This window comes from Manacus candei, unplaced genomic scaffold (assembly GCF_025592945.1).
Source record: "Manacus candei isolate 608988 ecotype Guabito, Panama unplaced genomic scaffold, ASM2559294v1 h1tg000028l, whole genome shotgun sequence".
Classification (NCBI taxonomy): domain Eukaryota; kingdom Metazoa; phylum Chordata; class Aves; order Passeriformes; family Pipridae; genus Manacus; species Manacus candei.
Window position 1 is genome coordinate 41,967,555 of NW_026138076.1, and position 20,630 is coordinate 41,988,184.

At 35.5% G+C, this 20,630-nt stretch overlaps 1 protein-coding gene across 1 annotated transcript in view; it reads left to right on the forward strand.

The window, feature by feature from the left end:
• IQCM (IQ motif containing M) overlaps positions 1-20,630 on the forward strand; it is a 75,329-nt gene that overhangs the window by 13,682 nt on the left and 41,017 nt on the right. Inside the window, 3 exon segments of the mRNA XM_051790140.1 lie at positions 11,500-11,566; positions 12,164-12,218; positions 18,702-18,756. Coding sequence (XP_051646100.1) covers positions 11,500-11,566; positions 12,164-12,218; positions 18,702-18,756 — 177 coding nt within the window.

The following is a 20,630-nucleotide window of genomic DNA, read 5'->3' on the forward strand; positions in this document are numbered from 1 at the left end:
TGAGATGATGTTTGTTACATATCTTTATAAAAAAGCCTTATAATTATGTCCTCACAGTATCTGCAAAAGCGTTGATTTCAAAGAAAAAGTGTTTTTCAAATCTGCTATTTAATGGTTTTAAAGCTTCTGAGTCCATGCATGTGTAAAAATGTTATTATTTTTAATATACTAAAGGAACACAAATGGCATGTTATCCCTCTTTTTGAAGTAAAAGGATTCTTTCCTTGGGCTTAGTGGATTTTATCATTATGAACTAGGAACTGATAAATAGTGGTGAAAATGGCTAGGAATGTGCAAGAAAAATATGTTTTTAATAATTCATTCAATGATTAGTGCCAATATTCCTCAAAACATATTGAACCAACTGTCAAACTAACTGAATACCTAAGTCTTCAGTAAAAAAAAAAAAGTAATTTCTTTGATTAAAAATGTCAGGATTTATTCTAGAATATTTTTAGCAAATGACATTAGTCCAGCTGTCTTGCAAAGTAAGAGTACCAGAGCTTTTTCCTTATCTTCTGAGAACAAAAACTAATTTTGTAAAAGTTTGTACAGATTTAGTTGTATTTATTTGATTCTAGACTGCATATTAAGTGATGAGTATTGTCATTCCTCTTGTAGTAGAGGCTTGATACACTGTTAAAAAAAGCTAAATAATTAATTCAATTAAAAATATGAGGGAAAAGCTTTATGGCTGTGGACAAATACCAATTCTTTTATGTTGATAGCAATATTTATGTGTTTATCACTATACATGCATAAAAATAGATATAATTCCTAGGATCTACTGATCTATTTTGCTTACAGATACAGCACAGTTGATACAGGCCCTTTATTGATAGTACAGAATGGTTATAATCTCTTTATTTGTTAATGCCAAAGAATTATTAACCTGCCTTTTTTTTAAACATTCATAACAAGAAGAATGTACTGCGAACTTATTAACATAGTTTCTTACTGTATTTACATGGCCTTCTTGAGGCTGAGGAGAGACTGAGGGAAAAAGAGTAAAGGACTTCTTTTGCTGTCTTCTACCCACTTTTTTCTTTTAATAAAGCTCATATGAGTAACAGGATGCAGAGGAACCAGACAAGATTAACGCTTGTCCAAGTAAACTATGGAGAAGCCCTGATTCTTTTCCTCTGGTAGTCACTTGTGGCTTGCAGGGGCCTAAGGGTCTTGCAGGTTGACCTGGGGCCCATTTTTCATTCCTCTTGCTCTCAGCAAAATCTTTTGAACAAAACTTAGAAGTTGGATTTTTTTTTCTTTATTTTATGCTATAAATTATTCTGCATGTAGAGGTGATAGAATGTAGAATATTTCTCTTTCAGTGAGTGAGACAGCTCAAGATGTGACTTAGATCAAGGGTCTAACTTATCTCTATCAGCCAAAAACAATCTAAGCCAAAGGAGCTGATGACAAATACATGAGAAATCAAACATATTTGATGATAAGGAAGTAATGCCAGAAACCTTGCATTGACTTGGTTCATCCTTATTCATGAACAGAGATGAGTCATAATCAGACACTGGTTTGAACTTAGTTCAGCTTTTTTATTCTGTTTCCCACCTCTATTTCTGTCATACAGAATAATGATTTTCTAGCAAAATACAAGGAGACAAGTTAGAATTTAGTTTTCTCTAGTAGTCTGTTTTGAGGTTTTTGATTTTTTTTTATTTCGTTTGGTTGGGTTTGTTGGTTTGTTTAAAGAAGCATGTGCTCAGCAAAGAAAACATCAGCTTCAATAGTTGCAATTTCTTTAAGTAGCTGAAAACAGAGCCTTGTAAAGGAAAATCACTGACCAATTTTGATGGTAAGGTCTAGTAACAACAGTCCTGTTGCCCATTCATGGAAAATCATGGGTGAGGATATCTCAGTGTTGAGCGAAGTGCTTCAAATAAGGCATCTGATTTATACTTTGAAAAAATAATGCCATGCTGGAAACACTTGCAAGACCACTCATCTGTGGCCTGACTCAATAAGGTAATACTGTTCTCTCCAGAATGGCTCATTCTGGCCAACAAGGCCTGATTCAGCTTGTCCACTGTATGTACAGGACAAGTATGTACTGTATGTAGTATATGTACTTTCCTAGTTAGGCTGTGACAGATCTGGTACTGGAAAGAAAAAAGAATCCCAAAATCCATATAGCTATAAACATGTGCCAAACCTATAGTTTCTACAGATAGGTCCTATGTGAAATAATAGCACTTCTGAATGCCTTGATGAAAATTAGCTTTTGCAATGAAAGTCAGTTTTCCTGCCCTGACTTAACAGATGATGTCAATAAGAAATCTGTTTTCTGAATTAAAGGCTTGGTACAATAGAGGCCAGAAACTGAAAGGCCAAATGTTGGATGGTACTGCTTTATCTAGGACAGCTGAATGGTTTTAAAAATCTGATTTTCAGAGCTGAAGGAATGCCAGAAGTTGGAGGTCTTAGCACGCTGCTTGGGCTCATTACTAAATACAGAGATTGCAGCATCACTCTTTCTCTTGAGTCCATTCAGTGTGAAAAGATCTGCACCCCTTTTTCCTCTATAAAGGGACATTGACTAGTTGCTGATCCTCAGCAGAAGCATAAGTCTAGCTCCGATTCCCTTTTCTATCACCATTTTAGGTGATCTGTAGTTAGTCACACCTGTTTAGAATGGAAAAAATCAAGGCTGGGATTCAATTTTGATCTTCAATATAAATGGGTTTTTAAGAAACAATCACATTACTCCTGTCTGCTTTTTCTTATTTTGTAAGAGAAATGGCTATTTTTTCTTTCAAAAAGAAACAAATTGTGTCAGATGAAGAGATGTTATCCTTTTTAGATTCCAGCATAACTGTTTTTCAATTAATGGTTTTCAATAAAATGGTTAGGCTACTGGTAATTAACACTATCACATGTGTAATTTCCAAAAATTTAGCATAATTTGTGGGGGTTACATTTTATGATAACTCACTTTCTTTCTACAACTGGAAACTCTGGAACAGTTTATTTTTCTTACTTGATTCATCACAGTGCATGGTCACACGTCTATCAGAAAAAAACCCATACTTATTTAGTAACATGAAGATACAGAACTGATGAGGCTTTTTCGTGGGAAAACATCTAAATTGTTTCATTTCATAAAGGACAGTATTAGCTGGAAAGAAGATTAGGAAGGAGAGGAGAAGAAAGAGTTGTAGGACTGCAAATAAATGGTGCATTTTCAAATGCAGCTTGAACCATAAAATAAAAAAGGGTGAGGAGATTTCACTTTCTAAGACAGGAAAACAATTTGACCTTTATGAAAGATATTCACACTAGATATTGCTCAGGCCCTTTGATGTTTTGTTGATAAAATCAAAAGCTGTTTAGAGCAAATTAGAGTTATCTTGGTTTTGAAGCAATTGAAAAAAAAAAAAAGAGAACAGTTTGCAGAAGTGATAAAACAGACTTTTGGCCTCCCAACCAAGACCACAGTTGTTTGAACTAGAGTCTTTTTTCTTTCCCCTGTTTCTTCTGACCCAATATTATTTCTTCTTCATCTCGTATTTTTGCATTACAGTTGAACAGAAAAGCTTTGCTGAATGGAACGGGGTTTGTTTGGGACTGCAGCTTTGTATGTATTTCTGAAGGAATTTGTAGGCAATCTTTATGAGGGCTGCTATATTTTTAGTAGTCCTCTCACTTGCCTATTAAACACAGGGCTGAACAATAATAATTACTGCACAAATACCGAGGTCTAAAAGCAGTGCCATTCACTTCAATGAAGAGCTGCTGTGAAAATACTTTTGAAAAATAACCCACGTTGATAAGAGCTGGGGAAGAAGGGAGAGAAACTGCAGTTCAAAGGGCTTTTTCTGAGGGAGCATAATTCATTCATGTGTGTACAAGATTCTTTTCCCTGTTGTTTGCATTTTCACTACAATAAAATAGGCCTATGGAAGTGCCTTGTGGGCAGAAAGTGAGTTCTTTAGTGGAAAGGTTTATATGACTGAAATAAAAAAAGGCCATGAAATAGGGTATTGCTGGGAGGCTGGAAATGAGCTGGATCAGCTAGGAGGGGATCAGCTATACAAGGAGTTGAAGGGAGAAGATTAAATGTGGGATCAGAGGGAGAAAGTAAGAGGGACCAACAAGAGACCTGCAAGGTGTAGCAGGGGAAATGTCAAGGAGTGTCAGTGAAGACACAGTGTCTTTTCTGAACTGGAAATTTTAGGGTCATCTTCTATCAGTGTCCCTGTGCCAGTGCAACTACAGTCAGGGACCATCAAGGTGTTCAGATGTGTGCTAATTTAACCTCTATTTTGTTTGTAAATCCAGTATTGCTTTGGTGAAGGTGAGCCTTTTTGTTCTATAATATTTTCATTATTTGCGAACACTAGTTGTACACTGCAATTGAAAACTTTATTTATTTTTAAGTTTAATGTTTCCACTCTTTCAAGAGTGCTGTAAGCCAAGGACTGTTGAGTTTATTAAGTTTTTCTCTTTTTTTTAGAAAAGTATTTGAAAAGCATCACTCTTTCAAGGATTTATTTTATTTTTTTTGCAAAAAAAATTTCCCTGTGATTTTTATTTCGTGTTTATAGAGCTTATCATCTTTTAGGTTGTAAAAGGAATTAGTAAAGGGAATAATGAAAGAGAAAATGGAATGTTTCCTTTGTTCCAAAATCTTAAGAATATAGAAAATAGGACATTTGATACCATTTCACTCATTCTAGCATTCCACATTTTGTCTTTCTTTCATACATTATGTACTGCAGATCGCAAACAAATTTTTGTGTACTCTTTCAAGACAGGGCCACTGCTTAGTTTGGTAGACCATGTCATCACTGAACTCTGGCAGTGTGGGAAAAAAAAGAGTCAGTGGTTTTGCTCACATTTCTTTTTAAGCAGAATATCTTCGCAGATCTGCCTCAGCCATGTTTAACCAGTGAAATAAAATCCATCACAAGAAAGAAAAAAGCTCCTATATTGGAACCATATTTATAATTAGATTCCTGCCATTCGGGTTGAAGACTCCATTCTCTTCCCTGGTGAGGTGTGGGTGTGCTAACCCAGCAGCTGAACTGGGTGAATGAGACTGATATTACAGGCACTTGGAAGACATTTCAAGGTTTCTAATGCATAAAAATAAAGCTGCTGAGAGGATCATGACATAAACACTTAATTTCCTTCTTAATGCAAGCAGGAAATGAGACCAAATTTCGGATGTATTTCTTGAATTACTGTGGTTTTCTAAGTGCCCTTGAAATGTGTTGCATGTAAACAAACCTGTCCTCTGGGTTAGATAACCAGGCTAACACGTGCATTCTTGATTCTTCAAAACAGTTTCTTGCCAATGTAAAATTAAACTCTAAAATCTAGGAAAATTTTTAGGACATATAATTTCAACAGATCTGCTTTTTTATTGCTTGTTTTGGGGTTTTTGTTTTATTTTTTGGGGTTGTTTGTTTGTTTGTTTTTCTTTTTTTTCTTTTTTAATCAAAATGAAAAATTGTCTAGATTGTTTATGATTTGGAATATGCTTGGAAAAAACACAAAACTTTAATAGAGGGTAAATTTATTACAACTCCAGTATGGCCCTGCTCAGTCAAAGTATATACCAGCTTTTCTACAGGAACTCTTATCAGAGTTTGTGCTAAACAGGCAGCACAGTAACTGAAAGTCCAGTTAACAGAGAGCATTTTTATTTCAAGTATTTCTTGCATGTAGATGTTTTCAACATGTACTGACAAAATCACTTTGCATAAAATGTGCAGCAGTGCTACTACCTTCCTTAAACAAACAAAAAAGGTTGTTCTGTTTGCTTGTTAAGTCAGCTTTAGCAGTTCCTAGAAATGTAATTTATTAAATGTCAGGCTAATTACATGTAATATCAACCCTGAAAAGCAAACCTTTGTGGGTACACTTCATGAAGTCTTATTCTTCTCTATTCACAGTCTGTCTGGTACAGTTCTAGTAAACAAATTGATGTTTTTCCAAAGATACAAAATTATTTGCTAAATATGAATCTGTGTTTAAAATATAGAAGGTTATTTCATAATACATTAATGAAAAATAAAAGAAGAATCTTTATTTTAAATCACTATGTTTTTAAAACATGTCTGTGATACACAAAAAATGAATTCCAAAGAATATCCTATGTCTGGCAGTTACCAGGTCCACTTTTGTTGATTAGCAGGGATTGGTTTTGTTCTTGCTATAAACCTGACACCAAAAGTACAATTAGTGCAGATTCAATAGCTACTTCTATAGCATGAATCATTACATCTTATGTTGGCTGCTTGGACCTGGAAGTGTGGTAGCAGCAGTAACTGTGCTATTAGAAAGAGTAACAGACCTCCTTTTTCTGAGAAAAAGAGGTTAGTATAAACAAAACAAATGTCAGTGTTACAAATGCTTGTCTGCAGCAACATGTAAATCAATAAAATTGGAGTGAAAGTTTTGAATCAGTACAAATATAAAAGAAATGGACTGAGAATTTATATACTCTTTAGATTACAAAAGCAGAATTCTTGCATTTGAAAACTCTTCACAAGCCCTGAAGTAGCCTAAGTATAAATCTGCAAGGGAAAATGAAGATGAGCACTGTCATGATGTGTTAGTTAAATCTAGTAACATAGGTAACCTAAAGTAAAATTGCAGCAGTCCAAAGCAGCTAGGGTAGGGTGAAAGCTGAATTATAAGTGACAAAGAGTAAAGCTTGGAGATGAAAGAATTTGGGAATAGAAACAGTGATTTTTGCATAGGTAACTGCTGTACCTACACATGGGTAGTTTTCATTCTACATGTCAAAAAAGGCAAGTAAAAAACTCAGACTTCAGCCATAGTTTGGCATGTCAAAATGCAGTGTAAGCACTGAGCATTCTAGGAAAACCCATCAGGTTTTAATTGTTGCATTGATCCATATGGGAGTTAAGCTTTTAAGTTGCTCAAAATTCCATTAGACAAACACCTAACACTAATACTTTTAAAGTTCACCCCAAACAAATCACACGTCGAGGAGAAAGTTGGTCAGATGAAGTTTAAAATGACAGTAGTTCATAACAAAGGGATGTATTAGCATGATATTATGTCTTTAAATTTTATGAGTTTCTAATGAGATATTTTGTGGGAATATTATTGTGGAACTGTACTAAAAGCTAGGCGATGAGATGCAGGCTTTGAGATTTTGCTAGTTTTGTTGTCATTGATCTAGACAGCGAGCTTGGGGATATTTGAAGTGACTTATGGAAACTTTGGATTGACCAAGTAGGAAGCAGGTGTCAACTCCACTTCAGGGAATCGAAACTACTAGTTCAATAGCTTGAATTCAAATAAATAATGTGAAGTAATTTGGATGAATGATGTATTTCTCAAATGCACACTGATCTTCTCAATAGGGAAAGGATGCCAGGGTTGGTGAGGTGTGATTGCAGCAAATCTTGTGAATGCCTACAGCCAAGTGAGGCAAAAAAGCATGAAGGACAAAGAGGTATGTAACATGGCCATATATTGGGCAGGAAGGATCAGCTCTGTGTATGTTAGGAATTCTTGCATTTTAGTAATGGACATTGCTTTCTACATGAGTGATCTATAAAATAAACAATGTTGTTATCGAAACAGGGGAACAAATTTTATAGGTGAAGCAGTAGACAAGATTTTGGGTGCAGAAAATTTTCAGCTTACTAGATATATTTACACTATTATGAGTACTGTGAGTCCATTACTATGGATAAAGCAGTGCTTTAGTCTTGGTGTACTACCATGAGTAGGACTTCCATGAGTGTAAGTGAAGCCTATTGCATTACATACGTACATATCACGTACTGGATATAGAACAACATGTAAAAAACAGATTCCTGTTTTAAACTAAACCAAACAGTACACCTGATATCTGGAGTACACAGGCTTTTGAATGCTCATAAGTCACCATGTGTTAGATAACACAAGCTCATGTCAGAATTGAAATAACTTTATCTAGATATACCCTTTCTCTAAGAAGAATCACAGAATCAACAAGGTTGGAAGAGATCTTCAAGATCATCTAGTCCAGCTGTCAAAGAGAGATAGGTAGAGTGATATTTGATATCCAGTGTTTGAGTCTTCATGGCATGGCTAAATCATTGTTTCACCAACTTGATTTTGCATGAGCACGCTATCCAGAAACGCAAACCTTTTCCCCCTGTGGTCTAATAAAGCTGATATTATTTACCTAGGCTAAGGCATAAACTGGATAATTTAAATTACCATACCTCTATAACAATTTTAACAAATATTTTATGCAAAATACTGAACACTGCAGAGATTAAAAATTCTCACGTTCATGCAGTTAAAATTAGGTAAAGCTCAGAAAACTATAGAAACATTTAACAAAACTTTACACATTCTATATGCAAGATTAAGAAACTATATTATTTTGAGGTAAAAAAGATTAAACGTTAAAAGTAATTTAAAGTAACTAGCTGCTAGTGGAGGTAACTTACCTACTAAAAGTTTTCTGTTTGTTCTTAGAATTGCATAAATCATACTATTTGATAAAATAGTTGTGGACATATTTTAGCCTGTTCAAAAGTAGTTGTGAAGACTGAAAATCTTGCAAGGAAAAAAATACTGTTTTCTTTAAACATACATATTTTTTTCTTAAAAAGAAACATCTACCTATAAATATAGCAGAACATAAAAGAAGAGAGAATGTTTGATAGCTTATATTGAGTTGGACAGGATTCTGGATAATGGCAATTGAAATTCTAACACCTCTTCAGTGGGTGATGTTATTCCTAAAAAGCATCTTATGATAGTTATTTTTAAATATGTCATCCTCAGATAATCCTTCTCTGTAGTCTTTGGGAAACATTATCTAGAGATAATTCAATGTACTGTTGTATTCCTAAGTCCATTATCAATATTAATGACATGCCCAAAGTTGCCATATTTAGTCTCTATTACAAGCTTAGACTGATGATGACTAAGAGCAAAGTTTAACATTCAGCCTTAAGAGTATTCTAACATTTGGAATGTCTTAGGAATTTATTTCAAGGTATTTTAAGTTGCAATTAAGATGTTAACTGAAGAATCCCGTAGATGTATGAAATGACAGATGAAGTAATTCCTGCTAGCTGATGATGTGCACACCTTTCCAAGGAAACCTTCCTAAGGAAGAGTGAAAAGTCCACGGACTACACTTAAATTTAAAAAATATTATGGAAAAAAAATAGAAAAAAACCCCAGAAATCAGATGGGATGGGAGTGACTTAGTGATCTTGTCCAACTTTACATCAAGAATAATGTTCACAAGAAGAAGTAATGCTGGATGCAGCAAATTTTCAGTTTTGACAGAGTGGAAGAGTCTTGGGGAGTCTAGACAAAACAGGTTACCTCTTGCCTTGAGAGGCACCTGATCTTTAAATCTAAACTAAAACTCCATTTTTTATTTCTTTGAAGTGTGTAATTTCTAATCTGTCATCAAAATTCCTGGCCTTATCTTTCATAAGTAAAGAGTCTCTTAATTATTAGGTTTTCATGATGCTAAGGATGAGACAAGTATGGAACGCTACTTCCATGGAAGGAATGAAAGGAAGGACTAAGTGTCATCAGCAGGCATTGCTGAGAAACTACATACCAGGGTGACTTTATGGAATTAAGGGTGTCAGAGTAACTCCTGCTATGCTGCAAACACTTGCATTAGGACAGGGGCTGACTTTACTGTGCAGTGCTCATTAAAAAGTGTTTTTAGCAAGTTTATACTTGCCAGCACTTCCTCTACAGGGAGCAAATGACTGTGAAATATACACTGACTTTGGGCAAATCCTAAAGCTCTACAGTTGAAATGTTTTCCCCCCAGAAATGAGTTTCAGTGGCGTTTTCTCAGGCCTAAAGTAGTATCTGCTGTGGGGACTAAAGGGAGAAAACAGAAGTTCTAACCCTCTCGTGAAGCCAAGCATGCAGAGGGGATGTTGTGCAGGCTGTTGCAAAAATGAGGTTGAAATCACTTTGCTTGACCATTCAAGGCATTTTATTCAATAGGAGTTTCTGGCATCACAAGTGGTGGCCTTAGCCACAGTGTAGAATCTCTTGATTTTGTTCTTCAGCAAATCAAAACTAAACTTCAAAATCTTGAAATTACATGTGAAGTTGTGAATGAACCTGTAATGGACACACTATCCAAAAACATGACAGTGCTCTTTATTTGTATAGTTAAATACCTGCTTGAAAGAAGATTTGATGACAGGCTTGTACTGCCAATGTATTTCCACTGTTTTCACAACTGAATCCAGTGCACATTCTTATAATTATTTTCAGCATCGGTTCAGCTATTTACAAAGTCTATACTCCTGGTAGGTAAGTTACTGTGTAAACTTATGAGCTTGCTGCATGGCATTTTTACTCCATTAAAGCCAGCTACAGTGTCTAAGCTACCAAGAAGAAAAGCTACCCTTAATTAAAACATACACAAGAAGTGGTGAAGAAGAAGCAGAAAGCATGTCATGCACAAAGACATCTTTGTTACTGAATGTTTTATGTGAAAGAAAATCACCTTGCAGAGTATTTCCATCTCTGATTGCATTTTCTTTAATGAGAAAAGGCAACAGAGATCACTGTAGCTAGTGAATCTGGATAAAACAGTGAGTGGGCTCAGAAAGTGCCTGTAGCTTTGCTTACATCTGCACACAAGGGGTATTGTTTCAGACTGACTTTCATGTATTGTCTGTAAAATTAACAGAAACAAAAAAGTGATAATGGTTCATTAAAGTTTAAAATATGCTTAATAAAATCTTCCCCCAAAAGACACATGAGAGAGAATAAGTTATAAGCAAGGTGTTATATTGCCAGAATGCCATTATTTTGAATTATTTATTTGTTTTCTTTGGGGTGAAATAGATGTAGCTGTGGTGTTTTAAGAGCTGAGATAGCTTTGTTTGCTTGTGATTTGCACTTTAGTAGGGTTTTGCACTCGACCTAAAACAGGAGATCATTATTTGAATTGAAAGCTCTTTCAAAGCTAGCTGTGAATTACCCATTTCTGCACCGTGATTCAAGGCTGATAAAGAGTTCTACTGTTTATCATGCAAAGTGGTTCCATGGTTCAAATTCACCAGTTTAGACAGAATACCACAATAATCTGAATTGAACAAAATATGAAACATCTTTTCCACTCTATCATCTCTGATTCACAATAGAATGATCAGCTTCTATTCTTCCCATTGATGAATGATGCCTGTTTCAGTGTTCCAGTATGCAATTGCAGGTGGTTTTTTTCTGTGTTACCTGGTAGGCTTGGGAAAAACTTTGTAGAAGGTACAAAACAACCTCTTTAATGCACTTTATGCTCATTCTGAAGATTAACATTTACTGCACTGTCTGCTCTAAAGTAACAACATTAAGCTCCTGATGTACTGTGACAACTTCATGTAACATCAATTGAATTCACTTCATTGTTTCCTTGTATTATTTTATCTGTCTGTGCTTCTCTGTTGTCTCTTGATCTTTACTGCAATTGCAACTCATTTGAGATAGTAATTGTTCTATATTTTATGTATTCAGGCAGTATCCAGCATTATGGGACACGGGGACCATTACTAAAGTCTTGAGTTTCTTTGACGTGGTACCAGTAACTATAATAGATGACTGGAATTTTTATCTGCGGTTGCAAATTAGTCATGTCTTCCAGTCTTTCATGTGACACCCAGTCCAATTTTTGGGCTGCAGTGGTCTGTGGTTTGTAATTTTTTTTGTTTGGTTTGGTTTTTTGCTTGTTTGTTTTGTTTTTAATAATCTTTGGGACAGAAGTTGTAATAGTCTTTTGAGTAATAATATTCCTGCATTTCGGCTTCTTCCCAGTTTCAGAAATATTTTATATATCACTTTCCGAAATGGTTGGAAATTTTGGAATTATACTTTGAGTAATTTTCTATTCTTTTTGTAGATTAAAGTAATTATTATATCCATATATGTCCTGTCCTAGTAAGAAAATTTAACATAGGTCTTTGGCCCTGTACAAAAGAGGAAGCAGACTAACAGAGCTAGAATGGAACAAATTAGTTTGCTACCCCTGATTCTGGAGTAGCTTTCCATGCAGACATTATTCTTAAATGAAAGTTACTTTTACTCCAGAATAATTATTCTGCTCACAAAGCAGCACCGGCTCTGAGACAAAGCTGAGACTTCTAACACTTTGTAAGTTTATCTCTGAATTCCTGCTGTGCAGATGGCACAGTGGGCTGGCGAGCAGCAGGACTGGGAAACAGTAGAGGAGTTGGCAGGTTGGTGAAGAAGATAACAGGTGGCTTGTGAAGTGGAAGCAAGGTCTTTATTGTAGGCCACCCTTGTCTCAGGCAGAATTAAGCTTTGAATTCATCGGGGGGGAGGTAGCCTCACATGAAAGCATATCCAACCTATTGGATCACATACTGGAGACTTGAAAGGTAGTTTAGGAAAGTAAACGAATAGTGAACTTTTGGATGGCCCTAGTTAAAAATGGGAAATCTAGAGGTAGGAATGGCTGTTTGAAGGGTAACTACACACTGGATGTTGATGGACCAGCAAAAATAGAGGACTGTGGAAGAAATATATGTATGAGGTCTTCAGCTAGATGGGTTTGTCGCCTTTTTTTTCTCTCTCTCTCAGCAACCTTATCAGAGTACAGATTGCTGTAACAGCCAATTAAATTCCTTTTGCAAGCAGGAGGCAGGAGACTGAACTCAATTGGCAAGTGGCTCATCATAGTGTGAAGCAGGAACAGCTCATTCCAAATTAAACACATGCTTCACTGCACTGTTTTATATGGAAGAGTCTGAGAAGATAAAGCCATTTGACTCCTTTGTTACAGCAGAGTATCAAATGGCCTGGTGAGTGCAAATTGTAAAGAACCTATGTGTGTATTTCTCAAGTCCTACTTTTCAGAGGTCAATGGTATGATTTTCCTTATTTTTAAAAGGGAACATACTTCAAGCTATGTGGTCAACTTATTTTAAGAAAGTAAGGCACAATTTACTTAAGAAAGAATACTTAATGCTTAAGAAAGTATGGTAAAAAATAGCTTTTACTCAGCTGTAGGGGTGGCAATATGCTGATCTTATGGGTGGCAATATGCTGATCAAAGGTTTATCTTCTCAAACTGTTTGTTTTTGAAGTGAACAATACTTGTATGTGTTTGAAACTTGATTCATGAATATCAAAGATATTCTGAGATCTCGTCATGGCACATGCTGATCACTTGCATAGTAGGATTTTAGTTTCTATTGTCTGCTCATAGTCAGAATCACTGATATGCACAGCTGAAGGATCTATGAGTGCCTCAACAATATCTTCATAGCAATTGGGAAATTTCATGTTAATTACCAAGATACTGAATAACTCTCTAAGTTACTTCATGTGTCTATTTTGCCCTGAATTCATACATTTAAATCCAGAGCTGTGCAAAAGTCCCTTACTGTAGTGTTGGATCTTGCCCAGAAAATAACTTTTGGCGAGTGACTCTTAAAGTTTTATGCAGGTCCTATGCCTACTGCACCTCTATGTCCACTTTTTTCTCATGTTTTTTTTTTTTTTTTTTTTTCCCTCAGAAAGCCGGTGTTAACATCCAGACGGCATTAAAATAAGTAGGCACATCTCAATTGCTCAAGAAGCCTAATTTCATCTTCATATTAAATTATGGTTGGTGACTTTATTAGGCATTGTCTTGGCTTTAGAGCACATGAACTAAAATGTAGATTGCCTTTCAGCATGTATCGTACGTGGATGACAGGGTTTCCAAATTGAATTGATAGAGTTGATAAAATTATAGGCTTTAGTCACCCTATTTCTGGGAGGAGTAACTTTAGGACCCAAATCCCTAGATCACAACCAAAAGTGAGGACCAAAGTATAGCTGTAGTATAAAAGCCAATCAAACTGGACAAGACTACTCAGTGGTGACACAGAAATTATGAAATAAATGGACAAAAACTATACACCTATAAAATGAGGTACTAAATAGGACTATTCTTGAGCATCTGCATACATTTTAGCTCTCCCATCAGCTAACAGTTAATTGCACTTGTGGCTGATGATCCCAAAATATGCAAGGTTGTGGAGAGCCAGGTCTTCTATTTGCAATAGCAATTGTTTGAATTGCATTATCAGCTTTGCAGAAGAATGTTTTTTTTTCAACAGTTGAGTAACTGCTGGAAATCTGCAATACATGTCAGGGGACTGACTTGCAGCCTTTAAAATCTGCATTCTTTGCTTAAAAAATCATAATCAACATCTCAGTGAGTAAACTTGCTAAATAGAATGCTTGAAAGAGTGGTTTAGTTGTACTTAATGCATTGCCTACATTAGTCTAACATTAGAAAATGTTTGGTGGAGAGAATCACTCTACAGACGTACACCTGAATGAGCTCTGAATTTGGTGTTTTCACACAGGCAGGAACTTGGAATCCTTGTGTTTATTTGTATGAAATTGCTAACCAGAAGGAGTAGAGAACACAGTAAGAGGTTTGGTATGGAAAGGAAAAGAATTTAGATCTGAACAGAAAACATCTCCACATGTAAGGCAAGTAGAAGTGTGGGGAGAGGCTACAGTCAGAAGTTAGTGACAAAAGCCAAGTGCATCAGGTCAGAAGAAGAATCTGTGGGTGGGAGCTGGGCTAAGTACCTGGGAGTCCACAGAGGACAGTTGGGTCTAATGTGGTAGATAACAGGCAGGGATAGTGTACAGCTGAATCTGAGACTCTGATTTGAGTAAATGAGATTGGGGAGCAGGATTTGAAGCATGAGGTATCAAAAAGTATGTGGAAGCAAGCAACCATTAGGACTCACTTTTTCATGAAATGGATAGGAGCAAATCACCTGTCTTTCCTTCAGGCAATTGAATATGTCAGGTCCTTCACTGATAGGGAGACTCCTGAGACCAGCTGTAGTGCTGATAATCTAATTGGAATTTACTAAGAATATCAAAGTAGCTGTCTCCTGATCAAGAGAGAGTCCTTACTACATTCCTAGTACACCCATGTCTTAAATACCGTGCGTCAGTCATGCTGTCCTGAAAAGAAAAGAAATCCAGAAGGTAGTATATAGGATTGCCAGAAGTGCTGGGATAGTTTCTGTCATAAACCAGACTAAATAAGCTGGGAATCATCAGGTGGGGAAATGTTTAATTATAATGGATATCATATACCATTTTGCCATCCATTGATTCAGTATCATGGAGCCTAGGCAACAGAGGTAATCAATCAGGAACAAAATCTTGAAAGGAGGGGAAAGGCTAAGAAGGAATAATGTATGTGGTTTTTCTAGCTCAAGAACTAGAAGGTTCTGATGAAATCATCAGGTAGCAAATTTAGAGCAAAAGTAGAAAAATCTTTTTCATTTAATGTGTAATTGAATTGTGGATCTGGCAGCCACAGGTGTTGCAGAGTCTGGAGATAGAAAAGGGATCTAAAAGAGGTTAGGCAATTTGATGTCTCATTGGTTGTTCAGTGGCTATTAAAAGTAAGGGTGCAGATGCTGCCAGTAGCTCAGTCACTAAACTGCTGATAATCAGAAGTGTATAATGGAGACAAATCACCCTTGAAAGTGCTATGTTTCTTATGGCTGCCTATACTCCTTTGCTGGCCATTGTTAGGAAAAGCAGATTGGGATCAGTGGTACTTTGGTGTGATAACAGATATGCATTCTTTAACATGCTTTGTTTATCACTGTATTTCAGGAACACAGGAATTAAAATGCCAAGGACACGCTTCAACTATATACTGGGTGGGTTTTTTTCCTTCTAGTCTTTTTCTTTTTATAGATGGCATATCCTTTTTAAGAGGTAACCAGATCAAAAATACATCACAGCAAAAGCCAAACACCCTAATCTATAAAATTATAGCAAATGTTTGTGAGTTTTGTGTTTCTGTAATTCATTAAAGGAAAACACTGTTAGAATTATTTTCTTGTAGGACAGTGAGAAGTCATTGAGAAGATGGAGAATGGAAAGCAGTATTTTCCCTTTTTGAACCTATATATTCAGCCTTAAAGCATTGCTAGGTTCATCCCTAACATTTGCAGTTACTGCTTAGGTTGGATTTATTTTTTTGAACTTTTTAGTCTTCCTCAGTAAAGGTCTAAGTCCTATCTAGATTAGGAACATTTTAAAACTATACAGAGAGTTTTTGAAATATATGGCAGTTATGAGCTCTCTTAGATTTTACGTATATAACTCACTAGATCTTCCTTCTGTCTTTCTAAATTACAGTAGACTTCCAAACCAATGAAAAGAAAAGCATTCCATCAAGTGCTGAGTCAAAAAGGAGAAATATGAAGTGCAGGTGAAACTGATGTAATTATTTTCAAACTCATTTTTCAGTCTTTTTCTTTCAGAAATTAATATTGAAAACTAACAAAGAAAATAGAAAGCATAACTAAGGTCTTAGTCATACATTTACACTATTTCCAAGTAGAATCCATAGATTCTCAATGTCATTGAGTTCCCAAATCTCAGAAAGACAATTCTGGCTTCTTCTGTGTGATGAGGGAAATCTGTTTATTTGATGTGTATATTAACCTCCCATTAATAACACAGTCACTTTAGGAAACTAGGTAAATTTTTGTATCAGGCCCTGAGACCAACTAAACGGGGGCTGCTGAGGCTGAGGATGGTCTCCCCAGCTGGAAGCAAAAGCTGTTGCTGTACCTGTCCTTATGACTTGTCTTTATGCCTCCATTTTGTTTTACTGTTGCATTTTTATCTTCTGTGTACATCCTGAGTGAATAATTTGGGATGCATCTTTAAGCGGTATTTCATCACCTTATTAATTTATGTCTGCATGAATTGTAATTAGCTGGTCATCAAAATTCTACTCAGCCATACATTGATTATGTATATGCATATCTTCAGATTTTATTTGTAAAGTGATAATTTCTGGATTGAGAACATACTGACACTTATGAGTAATCACTGGGCTTCAGTTCAGCACTCCATCTGTATTCAGCAAAACACTTAAGCATATGCTTAATTTTAACTTTAGCTCAGGTAAGCATGAGATTGCCTCCATCCAAATTCAGCATAGCTTTTTAAGTATGTTCCTAACTTTTAACATATCCTTAAATCCTACTAAAGCTAAAATCAAACACATCCTTAAGTGTCTTCATGAATATGGATAACTACTGAATGAGGTCTGATGAAATGAACTCTGTTGGCCATTAAATAACAAGAAATGCCCAGCCATGATTTCATTGATGTCCTACAGGCAGGGAAGATATAACTGAGAAATAAAACAATTTTTTTGTGTCTTGAAATTCTGAAAGCTAAACTGTGTACTGCTGAAGATAAAGTATTTTGTAAACTGTGGGGGGTCTTTCTAACCCTTGAAAGGACTGTATCCATAGGGAGTCTAGACTTCATTCCCAGTGTTCATTAATTCAGAATGTTCAATAAAATTGTTTCGTTCTTTAAACGAGACATTTCAAATAACTTTATCTAAATCTAATTAAAATTACGAATTACAAGGAGAGTGCAGCCAGTCACAGAAACTTACAAAAGAAAGTGAGTATACAGGTGGTAAGGATGTTACAGCATGTTTTCTATGATGTCGTTTTATTTTCACTGCTGATGTGTTTGATTCACATCACCATTCTTCATTTCAGTCCATTTTCACTTTTGCTGCTTCAACCTCTACAGTCTTTCTGCACTATTTATGTGAAAAGCTCTTTGCATTTTTTATTTCAGATCCTCTCCTATTGCAGTTCATGAAGTCTTTCAACAGTAGGCTGTTAATCCTTTGCAGATTAATATGATTTCAGTGATAATCCTTTCATTTGTTGAATTTTTAAGACATATAATCATTAAAGAAAGTGCTTGACAGATTTTCCATTAAAGCAGTTCAAAGCAGGTGGTATGTCTTTAATGTATGTCGGTAGCACTTTATGTTGCTCATTTATAAAATTAAATTTGCAGATGAAGCGAATAAGTCTAGGGTTAGTTATTGGTCTTTTCCCTTTGGTATTACAGTTCAAATCCAGTTAAGAAAAAAATATTTAGGGGTTTGCAGGCAAACCAGGGTTAGAATATCTGTTTGAATGCTCTTTTCAAACTCCATTGCTGCTTTTCATCTGGAGTAAAGATCAGCTTGGGTTCTGTCTTGAGACCGTAAATCATTAATTTAAGTATATGTAGTAAGAAACAAAGTATGATTTAAATGTGAGCTTTGCCTTCAGGTAGAACGTAGGGTGTAAATGGTTTACAGAAGTTATTCCAGTTCTTTGTACAAGGCTAAATCTTACCTTCATTGAAGTTAAACTTATGACTGAAATACTCTTCCCCAGATGAACCTGAAGTCCGTAATTATCCCCCAATAATGGCACACATAAAACTCGTGATATTAGGGATTTTGGTTTACTGTTGATTCCCAGCTCACCGTCCATGACTGTCTTTTTCATCCAATTCCTTTAACCTCTTTTTTTGTCTTCTTTTTCCTCTGATATTTCCCATATTGATTTATTTCTGATTTTCCTGTTCTTTTATGCATGCTGATAAAACAATAGAGAGGAAGAGAAGGCGCAGGTATTAAAATACAGTGATGCTGAATGCTCTTGTAAGCCACATTTTAGCTAAGCTCTCAAAAGCGATTCTTCAAAGCTAATGGACAAACAGCAAAAATGCTTTTTACCTAGAGATCTGAAAAACATTGAAAGTTCATCAAAACCTCTGTTTAAATGAATAGATAGAAGTTGTGGTCATAGTAGGCAGAATTTTTGCTTTTATATACTGAAAACTCATAGACACTTTAGGCAGGAGGGAAAGGAAGCAGACACCACAACGCTTAAAGAAAATCAGGTCCTGAACTTGGCAAACCTTTAGCTGATTTTGTCACATATTTGCAGCTTTAAAATGATTTGGCCTTTGCAACAGCCAAAATAAGTGTCCTTTAATCACTTCCAACCTATTAACAGATGGGCAAACAGCTTTTATAAATGGGGCATACAAAATACTCCAATATCAGCCAAAACTAATTAGTAGCATTATCTGAACTGAAATTTGTAAGTGATGGGATATATATCAATGCAGATAAACTGATAGAAATTCCTTTTCAAATATCATGCTTGGTACTTGTTCTGCTCTGGTATATTCTAAACACTTATTAAATAAAACCCATTTTTTCTGTTTAGCTATATTCTTCCGTAAATTTTCCTGTAAAAGTTACCATTAGAGATAGTGTAACTGAGAGAAATTACACTGAGAGGCAGTTTAGAATACATTTTTGTGGCATACAAGAGAAAAAGCAGTGTAACTGAACACAACCATAAAATTAATTAATCTTTAAGAACAGCATAAAATACTGATATAAGACATTATTTATACAGCAGTGCCAGAGCATATTAAATATATCTTTGCACAGCGCTATTAATCAGAATATGTAAATTGCATGAAATTAAATTGTGATATTATAAAAAAAAAAATTGCCCCATGTATAATTCAATAGGAAGAGCCATTCAATGCATTCCCATCAGATCTGCATCATGAATTTGATTTTACAAAGACATCTGTAGTGCAGACAGCTGCTGTACCTAAGTGAGGAGTTGATTGTACACTTGATCTTTCAAACAGCCACTTGTCCATATCTTTCACATACTTCTTTTTATCATGGATCTACAAAAGAATGTAGTGGTTACAAAATCAGAACTGCTCTGAAATACGTTTTCATTTAAAAAAATAATAATTAAATGTGTTGATTTTAGGAAGACTTTCCTTCTACCCAAGTGCCCTGCCTTCTTCAAATAATCTACCTCTATCTCAGCTTTTTTTTTGATTTGAGGATCTTGTTTGAAAAGTCAAACTTTATGTAGAATCTGAAATAAATCTGAAAATAATGTTATGGAAACATTTCAACCTTTTCTTCCTGTAAGATATCACGATAGGACCTGCCCTCCCACCTTTGATAGACTTTTTCTCCAAATTTGGAAAAAAAATAATCTCTAGGAATACTGTGTATACTCTATATACCCATGTAGATAATCAGTCAGGTAGTTCCCTTCCTGTGCATCTGATATAATGTTGTTCCTTGGTCTTTGAAGAGAGTGGGTTTGATTAGGCTAGAGATGGAGCCCTTGGATATCCTTATACTGGGTACATTCTAATGTCTCAGAGTAGATACATCACCTGGAACTCACTGGACTTGTCTACTAGAAAGGTTGTGGTGATGAGTATCCAGTCAGGGTATTCCCTGTGCAACCTATGAAACTGCAATTTCCTCAAAATCCTACAAACAAATTAAAATGTTGCTCTTCCCTAATAGAATATCTGGGGGAAAAGTAAATGCACACTCTCTGCTGGTGTGGAGCTGAATTAAGCTGGTAGAGTGTTCAGTTCCTTGATCAGTGAAACAGATTAGAGGGTGTATCAGATTAAAAGTGAATGTTGAAATCATGGTCCCATATTGTGAGGTTATATGAAACACCTGGAAGATTTTATAGCCAGTAGAGAGATCAAGATTGATGGAACAGATTTGTCTTTGTGGCATAGAGTGATGAATAAGTTCAAATGATATTTTTTAATTATAAGAAAATGGTCTGATGAGAAATCCTGCAGGCTCTTGGCTAGATGAAGAAAGTGCCATAGAACACCAGAAACCAATAATTTTGAAATTCATCATTTAAGTTATTTTGTTTTTAAAAGACTCAATATAATATAACCACAAAAACAAACAAAAA